This window comes from Erinaceus europaeus, chromosome X (assembly GCF_950295315.1).
Source record: "Erinaceus europaeus chromosome X, mEriEur2.1, whole genome shotgun sequence".
Lineage (NCBI taxonomy): Eukaryota > Metazoa > Chordata > Mammalia > Eulipotyphla > Erinaceidae > Erinaceus > Erinaceus europaeus.
This window is the reverse complement of record NC_080185.1, coordinates 2,205,636-2,233,033: the sequence shown is the minus strand read 5'-3', so window position 1 is coordinate 2,233,033 and position 27,398 is coordinate 2,205,636. Positions and strand designations below refer to the sequence as shown.

At 62.1% G+C, this 27,398-nt stretch overlaps 1 protein-coding gene and 1 long non-coding RNA gene across 6 annotated transcripts; one reads left to right on the top strand and one right to left on the bottom strand.

Annotated features, from left to right (window-relative positions):
* Positions 1–889: 889 nt before the first annotated feature.
* Positions 890–20,940, bottom strand: LOC132535777 (uncharacterized). Of its 5 annotated transcripts, XR_009547482.1 has the most exons (6): positions 20,342–20,940; positions 20,271–20,301; positions 12,650–12,862; positions 7,472–7,640; positions 4,946–5,142; positions 890–2,636 (listed from the first exon to the last, which is right to left on the bottom strand). It is a non-coding gene; the product is annotated as an uncharacterized LOC132535777 (long non-coding RNA). The 5 variants fall into 5 exon arrangements; XR_009547483.1 differs by lacking the exon at positions 7,472–7,640 and having other exon boundaries at positions 12,386–12,862; positions 20,342–20,938; XR_009547480.1 differs by lacking the exon at positions 7,472–7,640 and having other exon boundaries at positions 20,342–20,928.
* BGN (biglycan) lies at positions 14,784–24,562 on the top strand. Its single transcript, XM_007534889.3, has 8 exons — positions 14,784–14,933; positions 20,960–21,207; positions 21,366–21,478; positions 21,611–21,824; positions 21,900–22,010; positions 22,171–22,264; positions 22,345–22,483; positions 23,167–24,562. Exons 2-8 carry the CDS (start codon positions 20,970–20,972, stop codon positions 23,362–23,364), a joined length of 1,107 nt encoding a protein of 368 aa, XP_007534951.1. The 5' UTR covers positions 14,784–14,933; positions 20,960–20,969; the 3' UTR covers positions 23,365–24,562.
* The last annotated feature ends 2,836 nt before the right edge of the window (positions 24,563–27,398 follow it).

Here is a 27,398-nt window from a genome sequence, read left to right as displayed (position 1 = left end):
GCTTAGGATGGCCCCCGGGGCATGGGGGTCCCCGCCGTCACCCCCAGAGGCCAAGTCAGCATTGTGAGAACAATGTCCGGGGCAGCTGCATGTGCGCGGGGCTCACAGCCCAGCTGGCTGGAGAGGAAACGGAGGGCTGGACAGGCTCTCTGTGGGGAGACACCCGGGTCTAGACGGCTTGGCAAGGCCGGCAGGGCTGAGTCACTCACGTCTGGAGCTGGAGACTGGGCGCCAGGACTGGAAGACAAGCATGCCCACTCAGGGGGGCGAAGGAGGGGCCCGCACTTCGCCGTGCCGTCCCGTTATGCCCACTTTCTGCCCAGCAGCTGTCCCTTGCCTGAGTCCCCTGCCCACCGGAAGAGGCTGGGACAGCTTCAAAAGGGAATCCAAGCAGGGCCCCCCAGGACCAGCAGGAGCAAAGTAGAGGTTCAAGCGGGAAGATGGGCCATGGGTACCCCTGCCCTCACCCCAACCATGGTCCGGTGCCTGGCCCTGAGTGCAGCCCAGCTCTAGCGGCCAGCTAAGACCCTTTAGCGCCACGTGGTCCTGGCTTCAGGGCATCCCTTTCAGCTCCGACTGCACCCCACACCCCAGCAGCTGAAGGCCCGGGCTCCCCTTCCCGACCACCCCGGACCTGGCCCCCCACAGGGTTGGGATCCCCCTGCCCCCACCCCTGGTTTGCTGAGGGCCCCCAGGACTCAGAGCAGGACTGGATGCTGAAGCAGCGTGTGCTCACGAAAGCGTCTGTGGGAGAAGTGACTTAATTGGGACCAGACCCGCCAAGCTTCCAGGGCCCTGAAGCGAGATGGCTTTCTCTCCAGGGAAGAGTCTGCCAGCAGGACAAGGGCACCAGAAGTTGGCCTTTCTTCCTGCCCAAGCTGTAAGAGGAGGTTTCGGACCTTTATTTACACGCTACTGACGTGTGAACATGCCCCTAGAGACCCTCTGCTGTACTCCAGGAGTGGGTGTGTCATGTGGAAGATCCCAGAACAGGCAGGCAGCTCCTCGGCTCCCGGCCTGAGGTGTCTTCGACAACTCAGTGGGGCTGAGCTGCTGCCCTGGAGGTGGCAGGAGTGCGGAAGTGGCAGCCAGGCTCTCAGGCTTCTATGTGGCACCGTTTTCTCTATTCCTTTTTATAACTTCATGTTATTGGTGATTTACCAGCAGTCTGCAAAATGACGAGATGCCAGGAGTCCCGTTCCATACCCATATGTTGGCACTGCCTCTTGGATGTCACCTGACCGTGATGTTCAGGCCATCTCTCTCTGGCACCTTGAGGCCTCTGGGGAGGGCCTCTCTGCAGGACTCTGTCCTCCTCATGTCCCTCAAAGTCCCTGTGAGCTTCCCGCCTCCACTCACCGTGCTCCGCCCCTTGCCTTCTGCTGGGGGTTCCCGTGCTCCCCAATAGATGGCCAGCCCCAGAGTAAGGAGAGTCGCCTCTGTGGTTCTCACTGCCCCCTGCATGGTTCGTGACCCAGGGCCCGGCCTGCGGCGGGGGCTCGGGACATTCCTGCGTCTGGGGTCCCATCTACCCTTGTGAGGGCAGAGCCGCCCCACTGGCCAAAGTGAAGGGGACTGGGCAGGGCTGTGGGGCTCACCCTGCCCATCTGAGTCCCTGCTCATGAGGGTGTGGCATGTGCGGGGAAGGGCGGGGAAGGAGCAGGAATCTGTTTCTGGCTCTCGGGATCGGGGGACAGTGCAGCTGGAAGCAGCCTTGGTCGTCGGATACAGCTTCTCCTGGCCCCTTCCAGCTCTAGAGGTTCTAGAACTTTCGAAGCATCCCACATCCACCACATCAAGGTGGGGAGTTGGAGGCCCTGCTCAAGGAGGCCAGCTCCTGAGATCACACGACCATTTCATCCAGGGCAGAGCTGGGAGCCCAAACTCTTTCCAGCACCCCCAGGCTGCATCCTGGTTCCTGGAACGCACCGACACGGTTCCCACCCTGCACTCCAGACAGCACTTGGGTTAGTGTTGGCTCTGGGCCTGCCGTCTCAACCCGAGTCCATGAGTGAGCTGGGGGTGGGGGCTGGGGGTGGGCTAAGGACTCCCTCTGCCTCTGCCCCCCCCCCCGGGTCCTTCAGCGCGCCCACGGTGGCCAGGAGCCGTGACAGTGGAGGCAATAGGTGACCGAGTGGCCCCAGCATCCCCAGCAGTGGAAGGGCAGCATGGACAGGACTCCACTGGAGGTGGGGGGCTTAGAGAACCCCAGGCCTCACCCCTTCTTCTAGGTGGATAGGAACAGGGTCCCTCCCTCCTCCTGGCCGCTGTGCCCGAGGAACCTGGGAGTGGGCCTCCAGCACCCCGCCCCCACCCCCGCCCAGCTAATGGGAAGCAGATGGCAGGATGTTTAGTCAGCGCCTGGGGAGCAGGCTGAGCAGGGAAATGGGTTGGGGGCCAGGATTCCAGAACCCACCCCAGGCAAGGGGAGGGCCAGTGTGACCCTGCACCGCAGGGGGACACCTGGCGGGGACACCAGAGGGAGGCAGGAGACTGGCCCTTGGCATCCAGCTGCGGCGAACCCCCTCATCCTTCGCCGCCTTCCAGGGTCCTGAGGTGAAGCTCACTGCGTCCTCCCAAGTGCTTCCGAGCCTCTTCCCCCCAACTGCAGCAGCCTGCTGGCCCTGTGTCACCGCCTAGGGGCGCTCAGGCAGATGGTGACCCCATCCTGTGCACTCACTCAGCCCCTCTCTGGTCTGCAAAGCCAGCCCCAGAGCCAGGTCATAGGTCAGAACCTCGGAAGGACCAGAGTTCGAGGGTGTGAGTCCTCACTGACTCGGGGCTCAGGTCACGCCCAGACTTAAGTGGGCAAAGACCAGAAGTGGATGAATGAGCCCTGGGACTCCAGGAACCTGCCCTGCCCACCGTTGGTCTCATTCACCCTGAAGCATGGTCAGAGGCTGGGGAAGCCCCGGATGGAGATAGGCATCCTGACCCTCCCCCACCCCCTCCATCGTCTTGCCCACAATTAACTCATTTTCTGAGATTGCTTCCAAACATAAGTCAGCCCTGGCTGGAGCTATAGGAAAAGCTTCCTCAAGGTTGGCCCGAGCATCAGGAGTAAGCCCCGGCCCCTCAGCCAGCCTCCTTCCTGATCCCTGAGGCCGGCTCAGACACCCCTTCTTTGCCTCCTATGGCCCCCGGAAGTCCCTGCCTAGGCTGTAGCCTCCTTTCTGACCCTCTGACCCAGAAGGTGTGAGGGGCGGCTGGCTGGGGGCTTCCTCAGAAAGCCGGCCTGAGGCCACTGCTGCCGCGGAGATGGTCTGTGGCCATGCCAGGCAGCCGCCCCAAGGCAAAGGTCCCCCAGGAGCCAGGCAGTTTCCAATGTGGGCCTGGGGCACAGCGGGGCAAGGACATCCGGACACATGCCCTCTTTGCAGGGGAGGGGGTGGTGGTCTGGAGGGAGAGGTATGCAGAGGTATGTTGAGAGCCAGGTGGAGGACCAGGGCCACAGAGAGAGGCCTGTGCCCGGCCGCTGCCAGCCTGGTCCTGCCCACACGTGGCTTCTGCTGTGCCAGTCAGCCCTGGCTCTGGGGAGCCCAGGGCAGAGGCCCTCAGGCCTGACCATACTCCTCCCCACCTCGGAGGTGGACCCTGGCAGCGCGGGACAGGGTGGGGTGGGGTGGGGGAAAGCACTGACTAGCCGCGTGTGCAGACTCAGACAGAAACCCATTCATGGGCCCATGGGCCCAGGCCAGTAGGGCCTGCCTTGGCCTCAGAGACCGCGGCCGAATGCTCAGTTCCAAGAGCACCCACCTCCTCAAGCGGGAGTGGGGTACAAGGGACGCCTTCCTGAGAGAGAGGTGGGCCTCTCTCATGCTGCCCGTGAGCCTCATCTGCTGTGGCCGCTCGGCCTGTCTTGGCTAGTCACCCCACCCCAGCAGGAAGAGGTGGGCGGAGCGGAGCCCCCGGACTAAGCTAAGGGAGAGAAAGCTGGTGACTGGAGCCCTCTGTGGCAGGCAAGAAAGGGGGGCAACCCCTGGGAGGCCTTGCAACCCTTGCCCAGGGAAGGGTTGGGGGAGAGGGGCAGCTGGCCCAGGGTGGGGGCTGAGTGAAGTGAAGTGGTGGGGGAGGCTGAGGAAGGTGGCACGAGAATACCAGGAGGCTGGCTGTGAGGGACCTGCCGTGCCTTGCCTGTCACCCACAATGCCCCTCCACTGGGCACCAGGCAATGGCTGGCCTCAGCCTCTCTGCCCAGGCAGCGCCTATGGGGAGCAGCAGACACAGGTCCAGGTTTCAGCCTCTTGGCAGTAAGAGGACATCCACAGGTGAGGGCCCAGGGACAGTGAGAGAAAGTGAGGAGTGTGAGGAGAGAAGAGAGGCAGGAGGAAGAAGAGGGAGCTGTGCCTCCAGGAGCTACAGCCTCAGCAGGCCTGAACCCCAAAGAGCAGCTCACCCCCAAAAGAGGCAACCCTAACCACCCAGTCCTTACCCTCCCCCCCCCCACCGCCCTGTGGAGAGGAGCCAAAGGAAGTAGTAGCCTGGAAGCAAAAACGGGAGTCAGAACCCGGGGTCCGGGGCCCGGGGCCCGGGGCCCCGTTGCCCAGGAAGGCACAGCAATCACCAAGGAAGAGCAGACAGGAAGGCGGAAGGCTGCCCAAGGCCCAGGCATGAGGCAGGGTGACAGTCCACCCTCCACCAGTCAGACCTGCCTCCTTCTCAGTGTGCCAAAGGCCAAGCCCTGGGACTCGGGCCAGGAGGGGACCCTCCACGGGCCAGTCACCTTCTCTGGCCTGGGAGCCCTACTCCAGGCCTTTGCTCTACCTGGCCTCAGAAAGCAGCAGGCACTGAAGCTGGCTGGCTTGCTAGCAGGGCCAGATTGTCCCTGGAAAGCACCTTTCTACTGCCCCTTGTCACACAGCCCCGGTGGCTATGTGTCTCTTTTCTTGAGGTGTCTCCAGCCCCCCGCCCGGCCTGAGGGGCTGGATTCCAGAGGAGCACCCACCTGCACAGATGGGGACATGCCCACAAGCCTCTGCTCCACCACCCTGGCCTTCCAGAAGCCCAAGCGGGGGGGGGGGGGGGGGCAGGGGGGGGGTCTGGACCATCTAGCCACGCGGTGCTCAGCAGCTCTGGAGGCTGTGTCCCAGGGCCGTGACACAGCCAGTTGCCCCAGGGCACTTCACAGGGATGGCAGTGGGCCTGGCAGAAGCAGAGATGGTAACCTGGGTCCCAAGGGTGGGTCTGGGTAGAAAGCGGCAGAGAGCACTCGCCTCGAGCCCCAGCCAAGGGAGCCACCCCTGGGCACCAGTGTCATTGAGGAGGTGACAGAGGGATGTCACCAGCAGTCTCGGTGTGCTGGTGCTCGGAGACCACTGCCGCAAGGGGCCCACCCAATGGCCCGCACCTGGACCCATCTCCTTGAGTGTCGCTCCTGTCTGGCACCCCAGACTGTCTGTCCTCAGAGACCAGAGTGGACAGACACACCCAGAGGACCTCAGAGCCCACCAGGAAGGCAGAGAGGGCCCCAGTGCCCTGCTGCTGGGTCCCCTGCCTCCGAGTCCCTGTGCTCAGGGTGGCCTTGGGCACATGGCTACCCCCCAACTTCCATGGCCTGACAGAGTGGCCCAGGGCACAGACATCCGTTCCTTGGCTGGGCTGCAGCTGCCCTGCTGGCAGACAGAAAGCCCGGGGAGGGGTTGCGCAGGTGGGTGCGCTGGAGAGCAGGCCCCGAGGAGGTTGTGTGGGTGTACCTGCCGGGACAGGGCACAACACAGGCCCTTACTGCCCAGTTCAAGGGACCGGAAGGCCGCTCTGCCCCTCAGCGCTGAGGGGCGTCCCTCCTGTCCTTCCAGCTCGCTGGCCTGCCACCCCCTCGGCTCGTGGCCCAGGCCCCACGTCTGCCTTTCTGTCTGGTCTTCTATCCCTTATAAGGACACCTGGCACTGAACTTCTGGCCACCATAGCCCAGGATGATCCCAGCTCCAGACCCTTCTACAAAGACCCACTTTTTAAGCACGGTGGAGAGGGTTCAGGGGCACCCTGGTCTCCCCAGCACTGCCTGTGAATCAGGACAAGGCCTGGGAGTGCAGCAGGAGGGGCGTACGACCCAGCCAGCCTATGAGCTAGGAGGGGGGGTCAGCAGACAGCCCCCACCCCCAGCACCTCCCGCCTGCGTTCTTGTGTTCCAGGAAAAAGTTAGCAGGACGTTTGGGTTTAATTATTCCTTTTTCCTCTTCCCCTCTTGCCAAGGGGGCAAAGGAAAGCAGACAGCAGGGGAGGGGTTGCCGGTCCCTTTCCCTCCCACTGTGGGGCCTGGGCAGGGGACTGGAGACTGGTCAGGGCAGTGCCACCCCACTTTCTCAGCTGGAGAAGGGGGTCTCTGACACGGCAGGCTGAGGGGCATCAGAGCACACAGCCCTATGGACTCAGCATGGCACGAGTCCCCAATCAAAAGGGCTGACCCCACCTTTGGAAAATAGGGAGTGTCATTCTGAGAGGCTGCTCGCTCTGCTCCGACCCATTCTAGAACTGAGCTCGGCACGCATCTCTTGGCTGCCCCTCTCCAGCCCTGCCCCGGTCCCTCAGGTCTCCTGGCCTTGTCCCCTGTTAGTAGCACTAGGGTGGGGTTGGGGGGGGTAAACCCATACTCTCCTCGTGAGGGGACACTGGGGGAGCCCATTGGGGCTGTCCTGGGTTGGGGACCGGACAGAACCCTGCCAACTCACCGGCACGTGTGCATGCAGCCCACAGGAAGCTAGAGACCCCTGACTGGCTGGCACTGTGCCCTCCTTCCGCCTGGTGCTGTACCCAACCATATGCAGTGTGCCCTTGGCCTACCACAGTCTCCTTCTGTGCCCACGAAGAGTGCAGAGCTGCCAGTTATGCCTTGACCTCGTGGGTGACAACAAGACTAGTTGGGGTCACCTGCCAGTCCCGCAGCCAGGAAGAGCACAGCGTGCTAAGGTCTAGGATTGGCAGAACCAGACAGAGAGCAGGGGGGGGGGGGCGCTGAATGGGCCAGGGCATCTAGGGCCCAGCTGACTGTGCAGGAGATGGGGGACAGTGATGGCCTGGCTGACCACGTGGGTCTCAGCACCCCTCATGGTGGGGCCCTCCCATCCTCTCCTCTTGTGTGGCACCCGCCTCCCCTTCCTGGGGTCTTCTCACAGGCACATGTTTGAAAGGTACCTGTGCCAGATGCGGCCCAGGACTCCCACCTCATCTCCATGTCCCAGAGGACAAGCCTGTGGGCCACTGTGACATCAGGCCTTCCACAAAGCGCCTCAACCCTCCCCACTGCTCCCTCGGGGTTGGGAGCAGGCCAGGCCAGCTGTACTGGATCCTAGAACCACGGGAGAATGCCAGAGGCTGGCTGCTTCCCGCTGAGTGCTGAGGCCACTCTGCTGAGCGGGTGGCCTGACTCTCCTTGGGACTAGGCCTCCCTAATCAGTACATCTCACTCAAGCCTGTACACCGCCACCAGCCTCCTGCCTGGCCGCCCTCCCAGAGTTAAGTGCACATACTCCACCTGGCCCTCCACTGTGCAGGGAGCCTGCCGAGGCCACTCCCTGGCCACGGCTTTGTCAGCCTAGGGTTAAAATGGCCTGCTTCCAGAAGCTTCTCCAAGGGCTTCTTCCAGCCCAAGCCATCTGTGAGCTGGGCTGGAATCGATGGCTCCAGAATTTGTGCTGGCCCTGCTGTGGACAAAAGGCACGGCTCCACAACTCTTGGGGTATGGGCTCCGTCTGTGGGAGCCTGACCCAGAACCCCTATGCAACACCCCAGCCAGAAGTGCTGACTGTGCCCCGGTGGGGGCAGGCACAGTGAGCTATCACACTCCTGCCTGGTCCAGCCTGAGGCCCAAGGCCACTATCCTCCTTGTGAGTGGGGCCATCTGGAACAGTGTGAGGTGCTGCAACCATGATGTCACTGTGGCTGCTGCCGGGAGCCAGAGGGGGATGAGGAACAGGGGCGTGTGGTGGGCCCAGCTACTGGCCCAGGGGAATGAATGGTGGCTTGGGGGCTTGGGTGCCAGCCACTGGAAGTGGATGGGGTAAAGGGCTGGGACATGAGTGCCTGCTACAGACACGCTGTCGCCTCCAGCTGTGGTCTAGGCCTAGGAACATGGAGATTGCTAGGGTGCCCACCCACCCATCCCCAGTCCTTGGCAGAGAAAGGGCCAGACTGTGTGTGTGTGTGGGGGGGGGGTGATGATGAAGAAGCCTGGGAAGCTGGCGGAGTGTTTGCTTTGGACTCATCCCCACATTCCATCTGCTCCAGCCTGAGCCCACAGATATGGCACTTCCTGTTTGTGCTAGGTCAGAGGTCAGCAGCCCTTGAGGCTCTGGACTTGATGGGGAAGCCTGTCCCATTCCCAGCTCTCAGGGCGCCTCTTCCACTCCGGCTGATGCTGCCTGCCAGCCCCTTATCACAGAGGTCAGGCTCTGGGCAGCACCAGAAGTTGGGGGGCTCTGCTGCCCACTCTCTTCTCCATAGCGTGCAGGAAGCTAGAAGGGTCAGGCCCAACGAACTCCAGGTGGAAGCAGTGGGACCACTGATGGTGGCAGACTCCATTCATTCCACTTCTCAGACAGGAAGCCTCTTGGCCCAAGGGCTATTATCAGAACGGCTGAACCTAGACCAAGGGGCCAATCCTTCTAGGACATTCCTTTTTAAAAATTATTGCCACCAGGGTTACCAGTGGGGCCAGTGCTTGCATCACTCCCAGTGGCCATTTTTCCCTTTTTCTTTTCTTAGATAGGGCAGAGAGAAATTGAGAGTTGCGGGGGGAGACACGGAGGGAGAGAGAGAGAGACATCTGCTATCACTGTTCCAACTCTCGTGAAGCTTCCCCCCTGCAGGTGGGGAGCAAGGTCTCAAACCCAGGTCCTTGAACATGGTAATGTGTGTGGTCAACCAGGTGCGCCACTGCCTGGCCTCCTTCTAGAACATTCTTGAGTGGAACAGTCCCAGTTCCCACTGGGGGGCTGCCATGAGGCTCCCCAGAAGTCAATCTAAAGGCTCTGGCTGGACAGACAGGAGGAGGAGGCAGAGCGGGCCCCTGACAAGCTGGCCTGCGCCCACTGGTGAAGGCCTCTCAGGCGCTTCTGGAACTGTCCTGCTCTCATCAATCAGTGGCCTAGAGGTGTCACGGTCATAGGTGGCACCCAGTGGGGTCTGCATGCTCGCTGGCACAAGGACAACCTCACAAGAGTGCCTCTGCCCTCCCGGTGCACTAGGGAGGGGTCAGCTAGGGGCTGCATGGCTTATCCCCAGAGGGAGGGGCTGGTGTCCACACAGCCAGGGTGGGAATGAGTGAAGCTGGATGGGGACGTCCCAGCCACCCCTCCCCAGGCATGTGACTATCTCCATGGTGGCCCTCATGCTTCCGGGTTGAGACTGCTCAAGTGGCAGAGGCAGAGCTGAGGGGCAGGACAGTGGGGACAAGGGTGGGCCGTGTGGACTAACAAGTGCTAAGAGCAGAGAATGGGGACTGGCTTCTCACTCTAGAGACCTGAGCAGGCTGGCACACCCCGGCTACCTACCGCCACAGTCCCAGCATCCTGTGTGCCCCATCAGACCTTTTGCCCTGTCCCCATCACTAAAGATAGCTGGGAGCAGGCCAGGCCTCCACGAACCCCTTTGAGCCCAGAAATTACAGCCCTGGAGGCCGGGTGGAGAGATGCCATGTGATTATGTCCTCAGGGAAGGTCAAAAAAAGCTCTGGCACATAACACCAGCTCTTGCAAGCCACGCCTTAGCCATTGGCAGGAGGAAAGTTCTAGAGAGCTGACGCTCTGCCCCATCAGCACTCGTGGTCTCTCCCAGCTTGGCGTGGTCCCTGTCTGCACTGCTCCTTACCCTGCAGGTCTGGTCCCCCAAAAGGATGGTGGTGTGACGTGGGACTAGAGTTGTGATGACCATGACCTTATCCAGCCCCTGAGAATGGTGACATATGGCCCCTGGAAGTGGTGGGTCTTGAGTGAGCCCCACTCAAGTTGCAAGCTTGGGGGCTCAGGCCTGGGTTCAAGGGCTTCAGTGCTGGGAAGGCCGAGTCTCCTCACCCTGCTCAGGTGAGTGTCGCAGCCCGCAAGTGCATCCTGAAGGCTAAGGCCCAAGGGGCTCCATGGGCACGGCCCTTGCTCTGGGCTGGCTTTGCAGAAGGGAGACCACTGGAGGGGGAGCCAGCGGGGGGGGGGGGTGGGCAGAAGCAGAAGGGGGCAGGAAGATGCCAGGCGCTCACAGCCAGCCTGCTTTGTCCAGTCCTAGAGGCCTATGGGATCAATTGCTGGATGGGTTGGAGCTGAGGGTGTGGAGGACAGTCAGTCACCACCCTCTCCAGGAGCCCCGGCCCCCACCCCCGGGCCACATCCCAGACTCTGCCCTCCGGAGACCACCCAAAGGCCAGGAGACCAGAGGCTCAAAGGCTGCCCTTGAGGTGCCCTGCAGTCCCCGGGCCTCCCGCCTCCAGCTTTGAAGTCGAGCACGGACAGCTGTGCGCCAGCTGTGGAGACGGCTGCCGCCTGCTCCTTGTCTGCGAGGGACTGAGACGCAGTGCTGCAGCCTTGCCCCCACACCCATGCAGGCACACACACGCATGCACATGCGACACACATTCTGGCACATGCATGTACACTGAGCATGGGAACTCCCTGCTGTCCCCGCCTCCCAGCACCCGGCCTAGGTCCAGGAGAGGCTCCTTCAGGCGGTGCTTTCCCCATCCTGGGAGGGGGCTCCTGGGGGCGGCATCTGGACCAGGGCTGAGGGGCATGTCTGTTGGGGTCCTGGGGGCACACCCACAGACTCCCCTCACATGTTCTCGGCCACCTCAATTCAGTCCCTTTCCTCCTCCCCTTCCTTCTCCTCCCCTCTCCTTCCCCTCCCCTTCTGTTCTCCCTCCTCCTCTCCCTCTTTCTCTCCCTCCTCCTCCTCTCCTTCCCCTCCCCTCCCCTTCTCCTCCCCCTCCCCCTCCTCCTCCCCTCCTCCTCTCCCTCCTCCTCTCTCCCCTTCCTCCCCTTCCCCCTTTATTCCTCCTCCTCCCCAGCCTCCTCCCTTCTTCCTCTCCCTCCTCCCCTCTCTCCCCTCCTCCTTTTCCCCATTTTCCTCCTCCTCCCCAGCCTCCTCCCCCACCTCCTCCCCCTCCTCATTCCCTCCTCCTCTTCCTCCTCTTCCTCCTCCCCTCTCTCCCCCTCCTCCCCTCTCCCTTTTTCTCCTCCTCCCCCCTCCTCCTCCCCTCCCCCTCCCCTCTCTCCCCCTCCTCCCCTCTCCCTTTTTCTCCTCCTCCCCCTCCTCCTCCCCTCCCCCTCCCCTTTCTCCTCCTCCTCCTCACCCTCTCCAGGAGCCCCCCACCCCCCGGTCCCCACCCCCTGGACCACATCCCAGGTTCCCAAACTCTGCCCTCCTGAGACCTCCTCCCCTCCTCCTCCTCCTCCTCCTCCTCCTCCTCCTCCTCCTCCTCCTCCTTCTCCTCCTCCTCTTCCTCCTCGGAGTAGCCCAGCAGCAGGAAATGCCTGCTCTTCCTCCCTGCCATGACCCTGAACAGGTCCCCCCCTGCCTGCCTCTGTCTTCTGACGTCCTGAGAGGCCAGAGAGCAGGAGGTCAGTCCAATTCTGCCAGCGACAGAGACAGGCTGTTCCCGGCGCTGCTGCTGGGGCCCACACTGTCCTGCCTGGCATGGCTTCCCAGAGCTGAGGCCTGAGAGCAGGAGGGGGAGGCTCCAGCTGAGGTGCTGCCGAGTTGGTCTGGGAGGGGCCCCCAAATTAGAGGGCCAGGCCGGTGAGTCAGTGGGCCCAGGGCCGGCTTATTGCAGACTGCGAACCACAGACACAAGGACCTTCCAGGCATAAGGGCCATATTTACCAAGCCTTGCTCCAGATGCACCCCAAGGGCGGGGAGGAGCCCCAAGGACCACGACGCACCCCACGCAGGTGCCACCGCATGGCCACCGTGAAGCTCCCGCCAGGAACGTGCCTGCAGTGATGCTCCTGCCCCACCGTGCCCTGGGCACTTCCCTCTTCCTCCCTCATCTTTCCCTGGTCACCTCCTCAAAGGAGCCTCCCTGAGTCTCCGGCACTGTGTGTGGCCCGGAAAGGCAATATATGAGCATGCCCCGACCCACTGCCCATGGAGGTCAGAGCGCCCTTCACCTGCTGGTGCACAGAGACCCCCAGAGCACCCAAGCAGGGCTGACTGGAGCCAGGAGGCCAGAGGCAGCCAACACAAGGACACAGTGCAAAGTTCCTGAGCAGTGGTGTGAATCACCGGCTTTTTTTTTTTTTAGAGAGAGAGACAGAAAAATTGAGAGAGGGAGAAGTAGAGACTTTGAAGTTATCCCCCTGCAGGTGGGGAGCAAGGGCTTAAATCCATGTCCTTGTGCACTACCACTCGCAGCCACTTCTTAAACAGGTTCATTGAGACAGAATTCACACACCACACAGTTTACCTGCTTTGGGCATTATCCATTGGGTCACAGCATATGCAGCCATCACCAAGCTTTAGTCTGTGAAAGACCAGGACTCCACTCCGGTGCATGCGGTGGCAAGGATTGGGCCTGGAGCCTCATACCAGCAAGGCTTGAGCTCTGCAAACACGGCCGCCACCACAGCCACCATGGCCAGTTCTGGAACCTTCTCATCACCCCCAAAGAAAGCCCCTGCCTTTAGCTATCCTCCCTACATGCATCCAGCCCCACGTGGCCCTGACCTACTTCCTGTGACTGTGGACATGCCCATCAGGGTTCCTGTGTGAAAAGGCAGGATTCCTGCATGTCGGTGGCTGGCATGCCCCATGGAGGGTGGCGTTCTCGTGTGTGTTGGGCCTCTTTCTCCCACTTCACGGCCTTCTCCAGTTGCTGTCTGGCTTCTTCCCCGTGGTGACGTAACTGCTGCCTGAGCCCAAATGCACTTCGAGGGGAAGGGGTCTGGGGAGGGAGTAGGGAACAGAGATGAGATGAGGTGACCATGTGTTGGGGAGGCCAGCTGGGCTCCACGATATCAGTGCTCTCGTGCCCACAGATATAGGAGTTTGTCCGGGAATAGTCAAAGTGCCCCAGGAAGAAGCAGAGCTCCCCACCAAGGGCGATGCCTGCTCGTGGGTGCAAGAGCGAGCCAAACAACCCTGGAAGCTTCCTGTAGGCAGGTGCCACAGCCTGATCAGGCCACAACCTATCCCAAGGCTCTGACTTGGTCTTATCCAAACTTTCTATTTTAATTTTATTATTTTTATTTATTTCCTTTTGTTGCCCTTGTTGTTTTAGCGTTGCTGTTATTGATGCCGTCGTTGTTGGATAGGACAGAGAGAAATGGAGAGAGGAGGGGAAGACAGAGAGGGAGAGAGAAAGACAGACACTGAAGACTTGCTTCACCACTTATGAAACGACTCCCCTGCAGGTGGGGAGCCGGGGGCTCGAACCGGGATCCTTAAACCGGTCCTTGTGCTTTTTTTTTTTTTTTTTTTTTTTACCAGAGCACTGATCAGCTCTGGCTTATGGTGTTGTGGGGGGTTGAACCTGGGACATCAGAGCCTTAGGCATGAGAGTCTCTTTGCATAGCCATTATGCTATCTATCCCCACTGACTTGTTTCTATTAGGGTGCTCTGGGATGTGGCACAGTGGACAAAGTGCTAGGCTCAAAAGTCTGAGGTCCCAAGTTCAATCCCTGGCATCTCACAGACCAGAGTGACGCTTAACTTCTCTTTCTCTCCCTCTGTCTCTCTATCCAACACAAATCAATGGAAAATTAGATTTTAAAATGTGGTACTGATCCAATGGCACACAGAAAGCCCGAGTGTCACCCAGGCACACGTGGTACTCAAGCTCAAACCCCAGGCCACTGAGTCACTTTATACCACACCCATATGTCCACGTGGTGACCGCCCAGCACCCCTGCTTTCCTGTGGTGGGCGCCATCTCTGCTGGCCTCCTCTTGGCTCCAGCCCCCTGCAGCCACCCTCTATCCCCTAGCCTGGCCTGTCTCTCCCAGCTTAGGTCCTTGTTGTCTGCGCCCTCACCTCGGTGCTCCTGAAGCCACTCATGCAGATGTCACTGCAAGCCCATGCTTGAGGTGGCCTGGTGTGGCTTCCCAGGGGTCCTCAGGAGTGCCAGGTGTCACAAGGGAGCATAGCATGCGTCTGGAGATGGTGGGCCCCCAGGAAGTGACTCCCCCAGAGTGGTGAGCCAGAACTGCTGGGTAGAAGCCTTGTATGTGGGCTTGCTCCTGTAAGAACCAGCTGCCCCATTCACAGCCTGGGAGCCTTGGGGACCCAGCAGAACCAGCCTTGTGCCTGAGGGATGGCAAGGACAGGAACACTTCCTCTTTCTCAGGGAAAGTGGGTTTAGGGGGAGGGGCCACATGGGTGGGTCTCTGGGCCCGGAGAACTGGCTCCTTGTCTGAGCCAGGCGCCTTAGGTCCTGGGCGGGCTCCGGCCATTGCTCACTCGGAGCTCAGGGCTCCAGGCCTGGCTGCCTCCCTGCTTCCTTCCATCCCTGCCCTCAAGCTCCCCTCCCCTGGCCCAGTGCCAGTCAGTGGAGCCGCCCCTCCCCGGACCTCAGTGTCCCCATCCGGGTAGTGGAAAGTGTGACTGCAAGCCCTGGCTGGCCCTGAGCCCTCGGGGGTCCTTGTGCGCAAGCAAGGCAGAGCAGGAGGGGGTGCTGGGGGGCGCTGGGAGAGGGAGCAGCTACCCAAATGTCTACAGGAAAATTGCTCCCTTTGAAGCTGTCAGGGGGGCCTAGAAGCCAGCCCCCCTCCCTCCCCTCCCCTCCCCTCCTACCTCCTTCTGCTTCTCCGCCCCACCAGCCCCCTCCCTTCTCCCTCCCCGCCCCCTCCCAGTCAGCCACCCGCCCAGCCTTTAGCCTCCCGCCCGCCTCTGTCTCCCTCTCTCCGCCAGCTGCCCAGGAGTGAGCGGCTACTCCAGGACGGACTGACGGACAGACAGACTGCCCAACGCCCCAGCCTGCCAGCGTGCCCACCTGTGCTGACTTTTCCCCCTCCAGGTAGGTCCCCCCCACTAGTTCCATGCTGCCCCTGCTGTCACATCCCTGGCCCCGCTGCCCCAAGCTATCCCACGGTCGATCCTGCCTCTGAGCCCGCTGTTCCCAGGCACCCCCGCCAGCTCCAGGCCACCCACGGTGGGGAGCACCACCCTGGACACCTTGGTCTTTACCCCCTGCTGTTTCTGTCTACCTCCTTTCTCTGCAGCCTCCTCTGCCCCCTCCCAAGCTCCCCTCACCTCAGGGGTCTTCCCTTGGCACCCACCCAGAAGCTCTCCCATCCCGTCCCACCTCAGCCCTCTCCCTTTGCTGCCAGCTCCTGGCTCTGCTGTGCTGGCAGGGGCAGGAAGACCCCCGGGCGCCCAATGGTCCCCAGTGCTCCAAGCCCCTGCCCAGCGGGTCCTCACTCCCCTTGCCTCCACCTCCCCCCTGGTGAGGGGTGCAGCTCTGAGTGGGGCTGCGGGGGGTTAGGGAGCATTTTGCCTGTTCCCAGAAGCTGCCTGCTGACTGGTCTCAGTCAGAGAGCCACAGAGTCACTTGAAGGGTGACCAGGCTAGCCTGTGGCTGGCTGCACCCGACACCCCAGAGAGTCTGCCCCTCCCCCCGTCTGGAATCTCCCAGGCTCTGGGAAAGGAGGAGGGGAGAAGCGGCCCCCTGAGGGGCACCCTATGACCTGTCCGGGAAGGCTGGTCCTCAGGGTGAGGATCTCCAAGGGCAGGGCAGACCAGGGAAGTCATTCTAAAAGTCTTCAGAATGGCCACCCAAGTGGCAGAGGTACCCAGTCCCAACCTCCTGCCCCTTGCTGGCCTGGTCCTCTCTGCCCGCGAGGAACGGATTGGGCCAGAGACAAGTCTGATGCTCAGTCTTCCTCAGTGCCAGGAAAAGGTCCCAGGCTTGAGCACAAGGGCTGCGGCTAGGAAACTGCAGGCCTGCAGGAGAGCGCCTCCTGGTGGCATCGCCAGTGCCACTGCACCTGAGACAGCCTCCTTGGGGCTCCAGCGGGACAGCAGGGAGCCTGAGAGGGCAGGGCAGTGGGGGTCCTTGGAGTAGGGGTAAGAGGGAACTAGCAGCTGGCCTCGCCAGGCTGCCTGGGGCCTGGGCCACACTGCCCATGGTGAGTAGGGGTGGGCATGCATGGGTCCGAGCTCCTACACTCGTGGGGCTGGGGGCTCAAAGCGACCCCCTATCCAACTGGTGGTGGGGTGGGGGCGGTGGCCTTGCTTTCTGTAGCCACACTCTACAGTCTAAGAGGAACTTAGGATGCCCCTCCAGTGCCAGCAGCCAGTGCCCGCCCTGTCCTGTACAGAGCCTCGCGGAGCCTCCTTCCTCCAGCCCCTGCCTGGGCCCACCCTCCGTGGAGTGCCCTGGGACATGAGAGGAGAGGGTGGGCACTGACCCCCGCCCCTCATGATACCCCAACCTTCATGCCTCCAGCCTTGGGTCCTGAGGGAAGCACATCGAGTACTCCACATTCTGAAATCCCCTAGCTTCCCATACACCCCTCTTCCTTTATAATGGGGGCCCTGGAGGCTGCTTGACTCACAGCCTAGGGTCTGCCAATGGACAGAGCTGGCCAGCCCCGGGACATGGCTTCAGCTGAGCAGCTCCAGGTGATGGTGACTATTCCTGGGTCCTGCCAAGTGTGCCCCAGGACAGCCAGTGTCCTCCCCTCCCTCAGAGTGGTGGAACCCCCCCCCCCAGTCTCCCCTGAAGCCTGATCTAAAAATCCAGTTTTAGAGGGAGCAGCAGTAGGGCTGAGCAGAAGGGGCTGGGATCGGGGGCCACTGGGGCTAGGATATGTGCTCAGTCCTGCTCTGGGCCTTCCTCCCCAAGCTTCCAGAAACATCTTCCTGGTGTTCTCCAGGGGTGGGTGTGGAGCATGCAGGGCAGGCTGGGGCTCATCTCCCCATCTTCCAGAGCCTGGCTGTGGGCTGAAGACCACTTGGCCCCTGGAAGCCCCCTGCCTCCTTCTGTGGCCCCAGGCTCCCAGAAGCCCCTGCCTCCTCCATGCTTGGAGTTGTCGGCTCCAGCTTCTCACTCTGCTCACCGGCTGCCCACATGTCCCCACTGCTGGGCACATAGCCTCCTGCTGCCCCGAGCCCGGGGACTCTGGTGGCTCTGGCCTGCCCCTTCCCTGTGCCAATGTGACTTTCACACTTAGGGGGCTCTCTCATGTGTGGCACCTGGAAGGTTGGCTGGCAGGTGGGTGGGGAAGTGGGCCCATTCTGAGCTGGTCCCTTCTTGTCCCTCTCTGCTGCCTCTGAGAGGGCCAATAGTTGGGGGGCACATCAGGAGGAGGCCACAGAATGGAAGTGGGCCTCAGAGGAGGGCAGAAGGGGCCCCCGGAGCAACCCCACCCTGGGCATCAGGAGAAATCCAAGGCCAGTGACCTTGATTCTGTCTATTCGAGCCCCAGCTCAACCTCGGTTCTGATCCTCCTAAGAGGCCAGTGTCCCATGATGGACAGAGACTCTGGGAGTCCCAGAAAGGGAGGGGATCCCAACCCCTACCCCTGCCCCGCACCTCCTCAGGCAGACTGAGGCAGGCGGGGCCCTGAGCACTGGGAGTTGAGCTCAGAGCATCACCCTGTGAGGTCTGGCACCTCCTGGGTCCTAGAATGCTCAGGGCACCTCCCTGGCCTGGAGGGGAGATGACTTTTCCAGGCTTCTCCTGACAGCAGAGGACAGGAATCAGGGGTAGGGCACTGGGGTGGGCAGGAAGAATACACTGGGGGCCTAAGAGGAGGGAGCAGGGTGCACCGAGCAAGGTCCTGCCTTCCAGCCGGGCTGCCAGGGAGGCTTGTCCAGGGCTGTGCAACTTTGGGCAAACTTCCCAAGCCTCAGTTTACCCATTCAACAACTAGTGCAATGACACTTTCTTGTGCTCATCTGCAGGACTAATTTCAAAATCACATAGGTCCCTGCCCTGCCTCAGAAGGTGAGAACAGCCACTCTCTTGCTCAAAACTTCTAGAACATGTCAAATAAGAGCTCGACATTGCTTCAGTGAGTGGGAGGAGGGGGGGTCACAGACCCCAGATATGGAAGGAACAGACCCCCCCCCCCCAGACTCAGAAGGTCCTCGGGGGTGTGGCACAGCCATCTGACCACCTGGGGTGGCACCTGTCTGCAGAGGTGAGCTGGCCCCTGTAGTCCCAGTCACCCCAGAGCAGGGGGCACCACTCAGCAGCACTGGTGGTGAGGGTGTCACTCAAGATGGGGTGAGGCTCGGGCTCCCATTCATACTTGCAGGCTTCCCCCATCTCTGCCCAACACCCACACAAGCTCCAGCCTGGGCCTGAGCCCACTGCGGCAGGGCATCTGGGTGAAGCTGGGCCCCTGGGGTTTTGGTGGATGGGATTGGGGGCAGGGCTTCCTGCAGCTACAGGGGCCAGGCGCTGGCGGGCAGTGAGCTGGCAGGAACGTTAGAGTTCAGGCCGGGCTGCTCGGTGGGCCAGACGCCGCAGGCTGGGGCAGCCACTTGGCAGCCATGGGGTGCACATCTGCAGGCACACCCCGCTCTGCCAGACCTCAGGCCCCGCTCCTGCCGCCCTTGGCCTGGCCTGAATGCCTGGCACAGCCCCTGTGTGTTCTCAGAGGCTGCCAATGAGTCTTGTTTGCCGCAACCTGGCGCGGGCCGGGATGAAGACTGCACAGGCTTTGAGAGGGCAGACAAGGAGGGCCCTGTGGGCACCAGTCAGGGCCCCACCACTTGGCCACGTTGCCCCTCGGCTCGGCACAGCTTGAACACAGCCAACTCGCAGCCTCACTCAGGCTGCTGGGCCCTTCCTAGGGTCTGTGAGGACACACCCACAGTAGTTAATGAAGGGAAACTGAGGCAGAGGCTCGGGTACTGAGGGGAGGTGGGGCAGAGGGGTTCAGCTTCCCAGGGCCAGAACTACCAACTCTATCTGCCCGAGGTAAGCTCAGATTTGGAGGGGTACAGCTGGACCTGTCCACGGTTCTACATCCCCATCTGTGGCCATCACTACCCACAAAGGGATCCCGCCCTGGGTTTGCCACAGTGACTGCCCACACTGAGCCCCCCCCCCCCCCCCCCGTCATTCCCAGAACCCATCCCCTGAAGTCCGTTGAAGTCTGGGGACTGTGACTTCCTCTTCCACCTGTTGGGGTGAAGCCCTTAGCTCCTCCTACCTGCTGGGAGCCCCCTCAGGGCCCTGGCTGCTTCAGACTCTGTGAGGGATCCCAGGGGCCATGCCGCCCCTCTCCCCGCACAAACCTGACCGCTGAGGGCTGGCAAGGCCTGGAGGGAAATGAGGTCCCCAACACACCCGTCTGACAGACCCTCAGGCCCAGGTAGCAGTCAGGTGGTGCAGATAAAGCTCATCAGTGGCTAGTGTCTGCCTCCATGCCCCCAACCTACCTCTCCCTCGGTGAGCCTGCGCCCTCCCCGCTCGCTGCAGGCTGGGACAGCCTGTCTGTTCCCACAACTGCCCCTGGGCCCAGCCCAGGTGCCCCCCACCCCACCTTCCAGGGCACTGCAGGCCCTAGGCCTCTGACTCACCCTGCCAGTCTCCTCCCCTCCACCCAGGGTGCTTCCTTCCACCAGCCCCTTCCTACCCCCACCCCTACTGCTCCCCCTGCCACCTGTGAGCCCGGACATCTGGGCCAGGTCCCGTGGGGCAACAGACATGGAGGCTGAGGCCACACTGCCTGCTGAGGGAGGGTACTACTCAGGTAGGCAGATGGCTTCTGGGGCCTTGCTCAGCCTGGAGCTGCCGGCACCCAGGGGTATGGAGTCTGGAGGAAGCCAAGCAGAGGGGCACTCTCCAAGCACAGGAGTGGGGCGCCTCTCCGAGGAAGCAGCTCTGCCCTCACATGGCCGTGTGGCCTGGGGGTGTGGACTCAGCAGGGTTTAGCCAGACCCACATAGTCAACGACTGCCACCTCTCCAGATTCAAAGGAGGTCTCGAAACTTGACATCAGGCTCAACCTGACGCTGTTGACTGGCTACGGAAGAAGGGCAAACGCTAGAAGAAGAAGAAGCCAGCAGGGGACGCTCTAGGCTAGTTCTGAAGCTGAGGCCCCACAGCACACAGCTGCCCTGACCTCGGACTGTGGGAACTAGGGACAGTAGTGATGGCTCTGGACCGAGGGGGCAGGAAGGGTAGCTGGATGGGGGCTTGGGTAGCCCAGGGGCTTGGAGCAGCAACCCCACTGACATCAGGCCCGTGTGCAGAGGAGCTGGTGAGAAGGGGCTAGGCTGGGCAGGGCAGGGCAGGGGTCCTGGCAGCAGCAGACTCAGGAGGAGTCCCCAGCCCCATAGAAGCCCCAGACAGTCACCCCCCAGCCGATATGGGCCCCCACAGGGGCCTCCCTACCTGCAGATGCATGCAGGCCAAGGCCAGCCACCTGGCCTGGGGCTGGGGGCACCCATTCCTGTCCTCCAGACCAGCTGAGGCCTGGAAATGGGCGTAAGGGGGGCCTGGCAGTCTCTGCAGGAAGAAGGCAAATGTGGGCTCCTGCAGGCCTGGGCAGGGCCGTGCCCCCCTCACCCACTGTTGCTCAGCCCGGAGGCCTGGAGACAAGTCTGCCCCTGCCTACCACCTCGAGCAGCCGGCTGCCCCGGTGGTCTCTCTGGGGGGCTGGGCCACAGGCAGAAGAAAGACAGTAGCAACTGTGGGGGCCGTGGGCAGGAGGTCGGAGCTGGAGAGTAGCCTAGCCACCGCCTTGGCCTGCCGACTTCCTTAGTGGGTGTGCCGCCAGGAAGACCTCAGGCAGGAGAGGAAGCAGCGGCTTGTGGCGGCCTCACTCAACCCTGCAGTGTTCACGTGGCCCTGAGCTGTGGGACAGCCCAAAGCAGAGGAGGCATCCACCCAGACTACTCAGTGATTCGGGGTGCAAATGACCCACTGCCCTCTGGACCTCCTCTAGCCCTTATCGCCCCCCCCCCCAGACAGAGGGCTGACAGCCCCCCCACCCCCACCCCCACACCTCTGTGTGAGGCTCAGAGCATGGCAGGTGCTGGTCAGGCCCTCTGAGGGCTCCTCTTCGTTGCCTGCTCTCCTAGGCCTGTCACCATGTGGCGGTGGCTCCTTGCGTCTCTGCTGGCTCTGGGTCAGACACTGCCGTTCGAACAGAAGGGCTTCTGGGACTTCACCCTGGATGATGGGCTGGCCATGATGAACGATGAGGAGGCTTCCGGTGCTGGCACCACCTCGGGGGCCCCGGACCTCGACTCGCTCACACCCACCTTCAGCGCCATGTGTCCATTCGGCTGCCACTGCCACCTGCGAGTAGTTCAGTGCTCAGACCTGGGTGAGTCTCAGAGCCAGGAAGAGGGATGCACCCCTGACAAGGGGGAGCACAGTGGGCCCTGTGGGAGGGCATGGAGGGGCACTGAGGGAAGTCAAAGCCGGGGGCACCATCATTGGAGAGCACGGCTAGGGTGACAGGAGGGTGCCGCCGGCTCCCAGGTCTGAAGACAGTGCCCAAGGAGGTCTCTCCCGACACCACATTGCTGGACCTGCAGAACAATGACATCACCGAGCTGCGCAAGGACGACTTCCGAGGCCTGCAGCACCTTTACGTAAGGCCTCTGAGCTGGCGGGCTGAGGATTCATCACGGGGGGGGGGGGGGGGGGGGGCGCGGGCGGGCGGGCGCTGGGCAAGCGGGCCTGCTTCTGACCTGTGCACACTCCCCCGCCCCGCTCCCACACAGGCGCTCGTCCTGGTGAACAACAAGATCTCCAGGATCCACGAGAAGGCCTTCAGCCCACTGCGGAAGCTGCAGAAGCTCTACATCTCCAAGAATCACCTGGTGGAGATCCCGCCCAGCCTGCCTGGCTCACTGGTGGAGCTGCGCATCCACGACAACCGCATCCGGAAGGTGCCCAAGGGCGTGTTCAGCGGGCTGCGCCATGTCAACTGCATCGGTGAGCTGAGCGCGCGGGGCGGCGTGGGGCGGGAGAGGCCTCCAGGGCACCCAACTGACTGGGCCTGTCCCCCAGAGATGGGCGGGAACCCCCTGGAGAACAGCGGCTTTGAGCCTGGCGCCTTCGACGGCCTGAAGCTCAACTACCTGCGCATCTCCGAGGCCAAGCTCACCGGCATCCCCAAAGGTAGGGGTGGCTCCTCAACCACCCGCCCAGGGCCGGCCGCCAGTGGCCCAGATGGGCAGGGTGGGGTGGGCACCACCTGGGCCCACCCTGAGGCCCCCATTCCTTCCTCCCTGGCCACACGCTTGTCACACTCAGCTGGGGCACCTCCTCTTCCCGGCAGACCTCCCGGAGACACTGAACGAGCTCCACCTGGACCACAACAAGATCCAGGCCATTGAGCTGGAGGACCTGTTGCGCTACTCCAAGCTGTACAGGTGCAGAGGCGGGCAGGAGCGGGGTGGCTCCCTCCCCCAACCCCCTCTCCTAGCCCACAGGCTCACCCGCCCCTCTGCAGGCTGGGCTTGGGCCACAACCAGATCCGCATGATCGAGAACGGGAGCCTAAGCTTCCTGCCCACCCTGCGCGAGCTGCACCTGGACAACAACAAGCTGTCCCGGGTGCCTGCGGGCCTTCCGGACCTCAAGCTGCTGCAGGTGAGTGAGCACGCAAGGACAGCCCCTGCCTGCCAGCGCCCAGCGTCCTGCCCGCAGGATCTCCTGAGTAGGCCAGCAGGAGCTTGGAGCAGGGCTGGGAGGCGAGGCAGCAGGATGGAGGCATGGCATCCGAGCCCTCGCTCGAGTTTCCCACCAGGTCTCTGGCTTGGCTTCCAGTCATGTGCGTCAGCCTGACTTGCCCAGCTCTGGGCACTTCCTCAGCCCTTTCCCACATGCCCCCCATTCCCAGGAGCCCCTCATTCCCAAGGCCTGTGGGGGGGCTGTCCCAGCCAGCCAGGAGCGCACCCTCTAGTAGTTAGCTTCCACCTCTTCAGCCCTTGCTCAGCACTAGGCTGGCTTCTGGGGGGACAGGCCCAGGGTCAGGACTCTCAGTGAGCCCATCCTTGCCGCACCCCTTCCCTCCCACACACCACACACCCCATGTGAGACCCTCACCTAGAGCCCTGGGCACGCACCACACCTTCATCCAGCCTCAACAGTGAGGGGCCCATGACGCGGGGGGGGGGGTGTGACAGTTGGGGAGACGCCTGCACCCTCAGTGAGCCTCACAGATGCCATGAACACACTCAAAGGACTCTGCCAGGAGAGAGACCCTCTCTGCCATGGTTCTGCCAGTGCCTCACCCGGGCCAGCACACTGAGCCTGGGCCCCGCCTCCCCTAGGTGGTCTACCTGCATACCAACAACATCACCAAGGTGGGCGTCAATGACTTCTGCCCCGTGGGCTTTGGGGTCAAGCGTGCCTACTACAACGGCATCAGCCTCTTCAACAACCCAGTGCCGTACTGGGAAGTGCAGCCCGCCACCTTCCGCTGCGTCACTGACCGCCTGGCCATCCAGTTCGGCAACTATAAGAAGTAGAGGTGGCAGGCATGCCCGGGGCCTGGACAGGGCCTCGGAGACACAGTGGGTGTCTGGGAGGCAGAGAAGGGGCAAGGCACACCCAACCCCTCCTACCCCAGCCCCACCCTGCCACTGCCCCATGGCCCTCTAGCTCTCAGGGGCCCCTGTCCGGAGGAACACCACAAAGCTTTCTTTCTTCTCATCCTGGGCCCGGTGGTGCTGAGGGCCCCTCAGCAGAGGAGACAGCCAGTGGGCCCAGTCAAACCACCCCACCCATCTGGCACCCCGTCCTCCACCTCATGTTCAAGCCTCTTTGGCCTGGTGTCCCCCCCATACTCTGCCTGCAAGTTGCAAGTTCATGGTCCTCCACTAAGCTCTCTAATTCATCAGCTGCCTGGAACGTTTTCTCCTCTCTCTCTCTCTCTCTCTCTCTCTCTCTCTCTCTCCCTTTCTCTCCCTCCCCTCAGCAGTCTCTCACTATCCTCTCTTATCCTTTATCCAGCCTTTGTTGCTCAGTTCACTCTCTTCTCTCAATTTCTAGTCAATCTCTTCCTCTTTCTCACTCTCCTATCCTCCATCTCCAATCTCTTCATGTCCTCTCTCTAGTTCTCCCTCTCCAATCTCTTCCTGACCTCTCTCTAGTCCTCCTTCTCCGATCCTTTCCTGTCCTCTCTCTAGCTCTCCCTCTCCAATCTCTCTCTTCATGTCCTCTCTCTAGTCCTCCCTCTCCAACCCTTTCCTGTCCTCTCTCTAGCTCTCCCTCTCCAATCTCTTCTTGTCTTCTCTCTAGTCCTCCCTCTCCAATCTCTTCCTGTCTTCTCTCACACCCTAACCCTTGGCCCTGGGTTGGGTCTGGTGTGCTATTTTTGCTGTACCTCCTTTCCCAAGCCCATCCTGCGCAGGCCTCCACTCAAACCCAGAGCAGGGCACAATCCTGGGGGTCCTGTACACCAGTCAGAGGGGACCACAGAGAGGGACTCAGCATACCTGGGGTCCAAGCATGGTTTCTCACCCCCACCTTTCCAGCTGGGGGTTCCAGTTCCCCACCCAGTTCCACAGAGGCTCCACCTCTAGGGCTCCAAGCTCCGCCCCTGGAGCCTCAGACTCTGCCTCTGGCCATTCTAGACTTCTCCCCCGGGGCTCCGGATCCACCCCTGAGAGAGGGCCCTCTGGCGTATCGGTTGGTGTCTGTCAATAAAGAAACACTGTGCAATAAGGCTCTGTGTGCTACCTGAGGCCACCCCCAGGCTCTGTGCTCCTGTACCCTCCACCTCACCTTCAGACACTTTCATCACCCAGACTGTGCCTACACTGGACCCCATGAGCAGGCACAGCCTGAGGATCCATCCCCAAGCCCCTTCCCTGAAGAACACCAGATTAGATTAGACCCTGCAAATTCTTGGAGGCTCTGCCTGCACATGGGGACTGGGGGCTCAGAATGGCAGGTTCCAGGCTGGCGGCTGAACTGCGAGCTGCATGTAGCTGTTATCAACACCAGGGGGCGTACCTGAGGCCAGGCGGCCTTTCTAGGCCGGGGCTGAGTGCTGTGTGTGCCAGCAGGAGCAGCCCCCAGCCAGGTCACAGCGTGCCAAGACAGTGGCAAGGCTTGCTCCGAAGGCAGGTCCCTGGCCTGGGAAGCCTGCTCACCACTGACACAGCTCTGCCCCCTTCCCCTCGCCCCCCTCGCCCCTGGCAAGGGCCTCAGGAGCATACTATGTGAGCTTGGCCTGGGAGTCAATACTCCCACAAGGCGGGCCAACACGGCAGGGTGATGTCCCAACTTGGACCTGGGTCCGGGACTGCTGTCCCCAGAGGACACTGTGACAGTCACACTAAGACCCTCTCTGATGGCAGCCCAGGCGGCTGGGAGGGTGGTGGGCTAGAGTCTTGTCACACTTCTGTCTCAGCTGGTGAGAGCCCAGCTCACCGATGCCAGAGCAGGGAAGGCCCTGGGAGGGCCAGCCCCAGAGGGAGGGAGGCCAAAGGCGCTGCGAGTTGGCCCCGTGCTCTGCCGCCTGGCCAGGCACTGGAACACTCGGCAGTCCCAGCTATCTCCTTTTGGGGATGGGAGGCGCCGCCCAGAGTGGTAGCCAGCGATAGAATGTCACCCGTCGGCATCATAGCACTATTCTGGGCCCTGAGCACCACAGCCCGGCAAGGTCTGCTGAGCTGGGCAGACTCAGGGCAAGGGCACTGGCCTAGGGCCAGGAGTCAGGGCCTCAGTCAAGTCCCTGTGCTGGCCATAGAAAGGGATGCTGGCACCCAACCTGGCAACGCCAGGACACAGGGTCCTTAGGACACGGGTACGACAGGCATTATACACTTGAAGGCAGAGCCCATGACTGTGACCCAGAGGAGGCATCCTGTTGGCCTGGCCTGTCACCTCATGCAGTCAGGAGGCAGTGCACTGTACACAGGACCCACACTCTGCCCAGGCCTGGTGGAACAGGGTCACACCCACAGCGGCAGTGAGGGGGCAGGAGAGAGGGCCCGACTTGCAGGTAGCATGCACAGCTGATGACTCTAACACTGCTCCAAGCTGGCGACCCTGGTGATGAGGCTGACCTTTTAAGAGAAGGCAGCTTCAGGCACTGGGCAGTGGCACAGTTGGCAGAACAGACACATGCGCTAGGACCTGGGTTCGAAACCCTGGTCCCTACCCGCGGGGCGGGGGGGGGGGGAGCTCCATGAGTGGTGTGTGTGCGTCCCTTCCCTCTTGATCTCTTTATCTCTAACCAATAAATACAGTATTGTTAAAAGGTAGCACCAAGGCAGTTGCCCAGCCCATGGCCCCTCCCGAAGGCTTCCTCTGTACTGTCTGCTGCCCTGGGGGACTTCAGGCAAGTTCATGGGGAACCCCAGGGCTTAGAGCTGTGTGCGGCTGACAGGGTCCACTCAGAAGGGGGAACCAAGGAAAGAACAGGAGGGGTATATCACTTAGGATCCCCTAGACAGACCCGAGCTGGGGCTCAAGGCCAGGATGTGGGCGTGGCACCCCCAGCTGGAGCCCCGGGTGGAAAGAAGTGCAGCTCAGAGGACAGGGCTGGGATAGGCTGCATGCACACGGGAGCAGATGCGGCCCAGAGTCACAAGCAGTGCATAGGCCCATGCTCAGAGGGTGCCGGGCTGGGTTGGGGGCATCTCCCCATGCTTAGAGCCAGTCAGGTGCTTTCTGGCTAGGGCAGGCCTGGCTGGAGCCACAGCCAAATCCACTGCTTGGATTTAGACGAGTCGGGGCTTGTTGGAGGGGCAGCGAGCCAGGTGTCCACAGGCCACGGCCAGGATGGGCCTCAAGGCAGGTGGAAGGCCGCTCCCAGGACTTACAGGGCAGCATTCCACCATCACTGGTCCCCCCCCCCCCCCCCCCCCCCGTGGGCTCCAGGCTCCAAGCACCGCCCCTAGGAGCTCCAGGCTCCACCTCTAGGGCTCCAAGCTCCGCCCCTGGAGCCTCAGACTCTGCCTCTGGCCATTCTAGACTTCTCCCCCGGGGCTCCGGATCCACCCCTGAGAGAGGGCCCTCTGGCCTCAGCACTGGGGCTCCAGGATCCTCCCCTGGGGCTCCAAGACCCACCTCTGGCAGCTTTGGACACAGTCCCTGGGTCCTCAGCCTCTGCCTCTGGGCATTCTAGATTTCTCCCCTGGGGATCAAGATCCAGCCTGAGAGGGTAAGCTCTGGACCCCACCCCTGGGGCTCCAGGATCCCTCCTGGGAGCTCTAGACTCCCCTGCAGGCACTCCAGGCTCCATCAGTGTGGGCTAAGAGCTCTGGAGGGCAGATGCTGCAGGAGAAGCAGTTACCTCCGATGAGGGCTCCATGACCAGGGTCACCACAGAGCCACTGCGGCTCTCTGAAGGGAGCGCCAGGGCTGACTGGGCCTCAGAAGCAGGGCTGAGGGGCAGGTGGTCCAGGGCCGCAGTCCAGCCTATGCCACTCCCAACCACGGGGTGGGGGATGGGTGAGCCTGGCATGCCTGAAGCTCTTGCAGAGCCTGCTCGGTCTGCAGGCTGGAGGGGAGTTGTCCTGAGCCACCTTCCTAGGGGCCTGGGCAGCGT